Source organism: Cheilinus undulatus, linkage group 21, assembly GCF_018320785.1.
Source record: "Cheilinus undulatus linkage group 21, ASM1832078v1, whole genome shotgun sequence".
Classification (NCBI taxonomy): Eukaryota; Metazoa; Chordata; class Actinopteri; order Labriformes; family Labridae; genus Cheilinus; species Cheilinus undulatus.
Window position 1 is genome coordinate 37,916,170 of NC_054885.1, and position 7,838 is coordinate 37,924,007.

Consider the following 7,838-nt stretch of genomic DNA (forward strand, 5'->3'; position numbering starts at 1 on the left):
CCATGCATGTAGGATTTACATGTAGGATTTTCTTCAGACTTGTGTGAGGCATCCTTCCCAGAAATCTTTGAGCTTTTTAAAGATTTATTTCCTATATTGTGGTGTTGAGGGTTCGGCAGATGCCAGTGTTCCAGTGATGCATTGGTTCATCTCTACTTTTGAGTCATAAACATGAGCGTCTGGCCGTACTATCTTTAAAGCTTCCTTGATCTGTATGCATTTAACCGAAAAAAGAGACACGTCATAAAAATACATTAAATTCAATCTGAGTTCTTTATGAAAGTTGTACAGTTAAAATGGCTTACCAGTGTCAGTAATGATGAATAACAGGACCAGTCTGAATTTTGAATATGAGGAGACCTGAACCTGTTTTAGCATTTTTAGATTATGGATATAATTATCAGTGGGCCTGCCTCTTCTCGGCACTCAAGGCAGAAAAACAAAAAAAGGATTTCCATAAATGAAACCCTACCCTTGCCAGCTCATTTTCATAAAACCCAAAAAGGTAAGGCAAAGGCATTTGTAGAGAACCAGTCATATACAAAGTGATTCACAGTGCATTACAGGGTTAAACAAATAAATAAATCACATTACAATCACATAAAAGAATATTTAGGAGAGATTAAAATATGAAATATCATAAAAATATAAAACACACAAATAAAGAAAATTGGATTCACCAAAAATTAGGTATAAATGAAATAAACTAATAAATAGATGTTCAATTTTCTCTCATTTTGCACCTCCCCTGTGCACTTTACAACGTTGAGGTGCCCTGTAATCCTTTGCTTCAGAATGTTATTTTGCTGATGGACTACAGATTGCTAATATTGCCTAATTATAATGTTTTTGTTCAGTAATGCACATTTTGCAGAACATCTTCCTGAGGATTAAGGCTCACAGTTTGCCCCACCCATGTTGGACACAGCCCTGAGTTATGATGCTGTGAGGTGAAAATCCACTCTGTCTTCATGCCTTAATACATCACCAAGTTGTTATTTATTTAACCTTTATTTAAATATTAAACAGGACATCTTTAAGGACATACCTTCGCTTTCTGCTTTTGTGTTTGACGTCTAAATGAAACATCTATGCCATGCTTTGTTTAAATACAATGCGGATCAAGCTGCAGAGGTGGTTTTCAACCCTGTATAAACCTGCTCTTTAAAGGCTTTCTCAGAGCAGTCATTTTTGATGTGTGTCTCTTTAAATGCAATTAAGCTCTTCCACCCTGCCCCTGTCTTCTGATTTGTACCAACATAAGCAGCTGGATGCCTCCATGGCTGCAGGTGGAGAGACCAGGTGAGGGTGGGGTATTTATATAGTGGCTCATTAAGAGGTCCCAATGAGGGTAGATTCAAAAGAGACTGTCAAATGTTGTGTTTTCACACAAGGACAGACAACAGATTGGGTTGGTTTATTTAGCATTTTGTGGACTAGCAGATACTCCACATAACCAAATATAATTCGTGCACAGAAGCTCCATAAATCCATAAAAAAAGCAGTGAGAGACACACAAAACAAAGTTTACCCACATTTTATTTGCAAATTATTTACAAAGATTCTTCATATTATACAGAAATAAACCTCAAAGTGATAATAACATGCCAAAGCATGTTTTAAAGTCACGGGCTTCTCTGTGCCTTTAATGGTGGATCAGAATTTTCGTAAAATTTTAAAAGACAACTGAATTTCTCTTTGAAACCACAATGGCATTGGTTACTTTATTGTGAAACGTGCTGTATATTTATATGAGCAGTAGTAGTAACTTCAGGGAAACCACTTATTGGATCTTTCAGGAGATGATCAATGAAAATTTGAACACAAGAAATGTCACTCAAAACCTGTTAGTTATTTTGGAGCATGGGTTTGACCCGGCCACACGGCAGAGAGTATCTCTGCTGCAATTTAAGCACTAAGAAATGCTTTAAATAAATATAAATTAGATACATTTTTTCATCTAGAACCTTTTTGTTTATCACCTAATTTTTAATAAAAAGAACAGATACAGTGCTAAAAGTATAGTCTTTGTTCTGTTCATGTCTGGGCTGGGTTTAAGCAGGAGTTAACCAGGAAGGTTCCGACAGATAACGGAGATTCTGCGCAGTCGTGGCACTCTCTGTCCATTAAACACAGACTCCTCATCTTTCAAGATCTCGTGAGTGAAGTTATATCTGGCCTCATCCCTGAAGGAACAAAATAAAAATGCATTACTGCATGCTAAAAGTTAGCATCCTACAAAACACAACTACAGGACACAAACATGTTAACAAAATTAAAATGTATCCTGCAGTTTTCTGTGTAAAAACATCCCTGGGCAGTGATAATTAACTTAAAATACTTAATACCTAAACACATTATTTGAGTGAGCACAGTTCAGTAAATAGTGACCTCAGTATGTAGAGGGAGCGTCGAGGCAGGAGAAGGTACAGCCATTCACTGGTGGCATCCTCCTTCACCAAACGCATGATGCTGTCAGACAGGAGACTTAATCCAGCAATGGTGCTACCACAAAACTAGAACATAGACATAAAGCAAACAGATAAATAAACTTGAATGTGATGACGGTTAAAATCAAAAGGTACTGGTACCAGTTTCTATATACCATTGCAACAAAAGTAGGAGTCCTAGGCATTCAAACTTTGGTTATTTCTAGTTATTGAAAATTGTACTGCATATTCTAAATTGTACTCAGTCATTGGTGACGTTTTTATGCAATTTAGACAATGCAAGAGATTGCCATCAACTTTTGATGAATTAATTCCTCACTTACACACGTGTCTTATGTAATGGATATTTCTGTAAAAAGAAACTTTTTGATACCATTTGATCCTATACAAAAGCTGATTGTACCATTTTAAATCAAGTGGTTTAAAAAAGTTTAAAAGATTTCACGACCTTACAAAACACAGAGAAAAAAAGACACCTACCTTGACACTGTCAATATGAGGTTTGATGTAGCCAGCCTTGTCCAGATCCAGGACGTGCACAGGCCCGAGGAGCTGATTGCCTTCTGGAAACGCATATGACCGGACACGGTTCAACACCTCCTCACACGCTGCCCCCCACCGCACTCGCTCCGTCTCTCTGTACCCGTGGATCGCCTGAAAGTAGGACGATAACGCAAAAAAAGGAGAATAAAATAAGGTGAGTATTTTAGTGCTCGGGCTTATTTATAAAAGTCTCAATCAATACTTATATTTATTAAGTGCAAACATTTGGACAAGGACCTTTTAAAGCAGTAACATTTTGTCAAGACCGTTTATGCTTGTATTTAAAAAATACTTAAAATTGCGTTTTTAGAGTGGACTTTGCCACTTTGGTTCTAATGACTTACATCGTCCCAGTGGTCATATTCATAACGTTTCTTCTTCAGGCCTGGTTCCAGCTCACGAACAAAGGCGTCTTCCTCTGCCTCAGTGATGAAGCTCGTCCTCACCTCCACCTGCGAACCGACTCTCCGTAGGAGTTCCTTGCTTGACCCGGCGACCAGAGCGTCATCTCGGAGAGGTAAGAGGCCGCTGCTGGGAGAGGAGCCCAAACTCCGCGGATGTTTGCAGTAAAGAGCCGCTTTAGGGGTTCGTCTGAACACCGTCAGCAACAGTTTCATCCTCCGGTGTGTTCTATTATCAGTCAATATCACTACACTGGCCTACATTCATTTAGAAAACGATTGGTCTTGTTGACAGAAGTCACACTGCGACGGGAGACGCCATGTTTGAAATGCGGTGCATTCTGGGGAGTGTAGTCTCCCTGAGCAAAGCCGCGCAGTGCATGGAATTTCAGATTTTTTTTTTTTAAGTTTTAAGTGTTTGATGTTCAAAATGTTAATTTGCGTTTATGAATACCGTCTAAATAACATTATTATTTTTGTAAGTTACAAGGAGGTCATTTTTCCACAATAAGCCTGTTTATGACTTTATATTATTACTAGGAATGTCGGCATTGATGCATTTGTCAGGATTAGTTATGGTCCAAAATTAGTGCAGTCACACTTTTCCTACAGCCAAAGTGATGTAAAGTAGTCCCACCTCTGCTCCTCAATATCTCTTTTCACTAAAAAAGATCAGCCTATGTAAAATTTTTATCTGAATACGAAAATGTCTCAGGAGTATGGTTATATTAGTTTATGATTTTTTTTCTTTATTTTTATTTTTATGTGTTTTCACTGTTTGATTTTAATATAGTTAAGTTTCTACTGGTTTTCTTTAAGGCAGGTTTGTTGGTTTTGTTTGATTTTGCAAAAATGCTTCATTTTAGTTCAGTTTTTACGAGTTTTATTGTTGGTTTTAGAGTTGTTGTTGTTTTTTTTTTCAGTGATATGGGATATTTATCAGGTTCAGACCCAAAAGAGCCAGAAATAGGAAACATCATACAATTTAAAACAAAGAGTGCTCAAATTGACTACTCAAATTCTTTTTAATTTTATTTATTCAAATTTGTTATTTGAAGCCGAGGACCTAAAACTTCCATGGTGTGAAGTCTTGACCATTCAAATAAGGCCTTTTTACACTTCCTGTTTTGTAGAATTTTGTTTACACACAAAACTTTAACTCTTCCTTATTAAGTTAGTGTCTCTGTGTCCCGTTTTTATTCTAAAAATAAGTTAAAGGAGATTGTTAAAGAACAGAAACCATTTGTAACACTACTAGGGGTGGGAGAAAAAATCGATACAGCATAGTTTTGCGATATTTTGTCTGGTGATATATCGTATCGTCTCGTCCATCAAGTATCGATTTTTAAAATTGCTAATATGAAGTGAAGTCTATGATAATGGAAAAATAAAATCATTTGTTTGTCTAGTGAGGTTGGCAGAGGTGACGGCCATGGAGCAGGAGAAAGTTAGTACAACAAACGTGCCATCACCAGGGGAAGGACGTTAGAATGAAAGCAGGGCACGAATGAGATGGACATGACACATGAGGTTAGTAAGAAGTGCTACATGAAAATAAAATATTGCGGAAATGCGACAAACATGAGGGCAAGACTAATGCTAAATCAGTGTCAAGCAATTTATTGCGATAAACAATATTGCAATATATCGTATCGCGATATTGTATTGAAAAATGTTTAAAATCCCAATAATATCGGATCATGACTCAAGTATCGTGATAATATCGTATCGTGATTCCCACCCCTAAACACTACCAGAACAAGCTCATTCAAAACGTAAATCATGGTGCCTGAGATGAAACATAAAGGCCGTGCCAGTGTGTGTGCTTGAGTCAGATAATCTCAGTAAGGATATTATGTCTGTAATTTGATTTTATTTATTTATAGTTACTTTTTATGCACACAGTACAGTTTGAGTTAGCTTTATTGTTTCTTCTTTTTTTTTAAACTTGTTTTTATTTTAGTTTCACTTCACTGAAAGGATTTTTACATCTGAGTTGTGGTTATTTTGTGTAAGTTAATTTTATCAACCTTGCTGCATGGGGAGATATGACTTTGAATATTGTTTTTTGTTTGTTTGTTTGTTTGTTTGTTTGTTTTTTACCATGTAACCATTAACCAGGAAAAATCTTGACATGATAAAATAAAATCTTCAAGAATGTCCTAACAATGATGAGCAGCCATGCTTACAAATATGATACAAGATACATTAACAGACATGAAATAATACATAAAAAGCAATTTCCATGTCAATATCAGGCAGAACATCTACAGCCAAATGTATTTACCTCAGAATCATTTTTAAATCACCTCAAAATCACCTAATGGATGAGCGCACAGTAAAACTGATCCTGGGACTGTATAAATCCCTGTGCTCTTCTTACTGATGTAGATAAAAGTTATAAAGGAAGTAGACCTGAAACAGCCTTACAGATAATATGTCAGAGTGCTTTTCTTTTAATATAGCTATGCAGACTCACTGTCAGTGATTAAAATCCAACAGATGCAGACAACATATCAGAGTGATGAAATAAATGCTACAGTAGAGGAATTCTCATCTTCTCTTGCAGGTCCCATTATTTGTGTTTATATTTCATCCTTTGTTAAACCGCCACATGAAGCTTTATGAGTGCAAGTTTTCCCTCCTTCTCTCTATAGTTCATGAACACACAAACGGAACAGAAGTGGAGCCTAGAATGAACGCAGATGCTGCAGGTCTTCACTGCTACCATCGGGGGGTGGCAAACACTCAGAATTACTAAGGCACTCAGGTTGGTTGTCCTTTTCCCTGTGCTTACATCTGGTTAACACATGGAGCATGTGAGCCATCATGAGAAAAACTGAGTTTTAATTTGTCCCCTGCAGAAAATGTGGAATAACACCCATTAAGACCTTATTTTACCAGGGCTGGTTACATGACTGCAAAAAATGGTGCAGACTTTACATATACAGACATCTTAGTTGCTCACTTTCTGTTCCAAGTACCAGTCTCCTTTATCATCAGTCAAGACATAAAAATGTCAGTTGATAGTCTTATTAAAAGTAGCTGTATATTGAAAGTGAGGGGACAAAAATGTACATGTTAGACATGAAAGAAAAAATACAGTTAATGCATGATAATACACAACTTAAATCTGGAGCATAAATACATAATGACCTGTGTTTAGGGTGGTTTATGTGGGGCTATAATGAAAGATGTGAGACGTGGAACCTAAAAATATTTGAGGGGTTGAAAAAGAACTGGGGTATGAATAAACCAGAGAGAGAGAGAAGACAGTTACGAGAGCAGAAAAGTGATGACTTCATCCTCACCAGAGATTCCCACAGAAAAACACAGTGGCCTATATACCAGTAAGGGCAGGTTAGCATCCTCTCTCTCTCTCTGCTCTCTCTCTATGCTGCTTCCTTTTTTGATTTGTTTCCAGGCAAACCTTTAAGTTAATAAATCAGCAGAAAAAGGAAAGTGAGTGATTGTCTTTTACCTCTCAGGAAATCCATGAAACCTTAAACAGATGTATCAGACAGATGAGAACTTAATATAGTGAAATTCAGGTCCGAATATCTCTGGGTGCACCCAGATAGACATATTTTTCAAGATATAGAAGTAGAATATAAGGACTTAATTTTATGGATGCATGATACTGGATTTTTGCAGATATCTAATACCTCAATCTTCCCACAAACATTATAGCTTCTGCTGGTATCAAAACCAATATATAAAAGTAATTCTGATGCATAACTTAAGTCCTTTAAGCATTAATGTTTATGAAATGAGGATGAACAGAGAGAAGACTTTAGCTTGCATAGGTCTGTATTTGTACATGCTTTATCAGTTTTGAATATCGGCAGACATTTTCAGACCTTCTGGTATTCATAATTAACAAATAATTGCTGACACAGATGCCATGCTGATAATATTGTGCATACCTACTAATAAATACAAAATACAGTCTCAGAGTGTCAGGAAATAGAACTTTAATTTCACAAGCACCTTAGCCGTAACCTGACACGCCAGATACATTTGTTTCACACATTCATCTGTAAAACCTTCAATATGCAGCATTCGGGAAAGGGTAGAGCCTTTGAAAAAAAACTTGCAGGGTGATTGGATGAACATTCTGTCTGTCACATCTTTATGGGCCAATCAGAGCAACAAAACGCTGCACATTCTTGCACGTTTAATACTTCTTATCATGTCTAGTCAGGTTTCTTGCATGCTTAAACCTTGCAGCCAAACTATCAATGCACATGGACTTGTTTATACGGGGAAAAATACCTAACAAAAGCTTGTAAATATTTAAATCTTATTTTTTAATACTTTTTACCATTTAATTTTTTTAAGCCAGTGGTTCTCAACCATTTCGGCCCGCAAACCCCCAAAGTAAAGGTGCCAGAGGCCGTGGACCCCCGCTGTACCTGAAGGTGGTTGAACAGCCATGAACATT

At 36.9% G+C, this 7,838-nt stretch overlaps 1 protein-coding gene across 1 annotated transcript; it reads right to left on the reverse strand.

Moving 5' to 3' along the window:
• Nucleotides 1-1,509: 1,509 nt before the first annotated feature.
• alkbh7 (alkB homolog 7) lies at nt 1,510-3,721 on the reverse strand. Its single transcript, XM_041777983.1, has 4 exons — nt 3,338-3,721; nt 2,931-3,104; nt 2,392-2,516; nt 1,510-2,186 (listed from the first exon to the last, which is right to left on the reverse strand). Exons 1-4 carry the CDS (start codon nt 3,608-3,610, stop codon nt 2,066-2,068), a joined length of 693 nt encoding a protein of 230 aa, XP_041633917.1. The 5' UTR covers nt 3,611-3,721; the 3' UTR covers nt 1,510-2,065.
• Between the last annotated feature and the right edge of the window lie 4,117 nt (nt 3,722-7,838).

Bases quoted from the DNA above. Each gene is read 5' to 3' on its own strand.
- alkbh7 (XM_041777983.1), bottom strand. From the start codon at position 3,610: ATGAAACTGTTGCTGACGGTGTTCAGACGAACCCCTAAAGCGGCTCTT. The intron at 3,105-3,337 runs GTAAGTCATTAG...TCCTACTTTCAG, and splicing joins AATATGACCACTGGGACGAT to GCGATCCACGGGTACAGAGA. The intron at 2,517-2,930 runs GTAGGTGTCTTT...TCTATGTTCTAG, and splicing joins CTCATATTGACAGTGTCAAG to TTTTGTGGTAGCACCATTGC.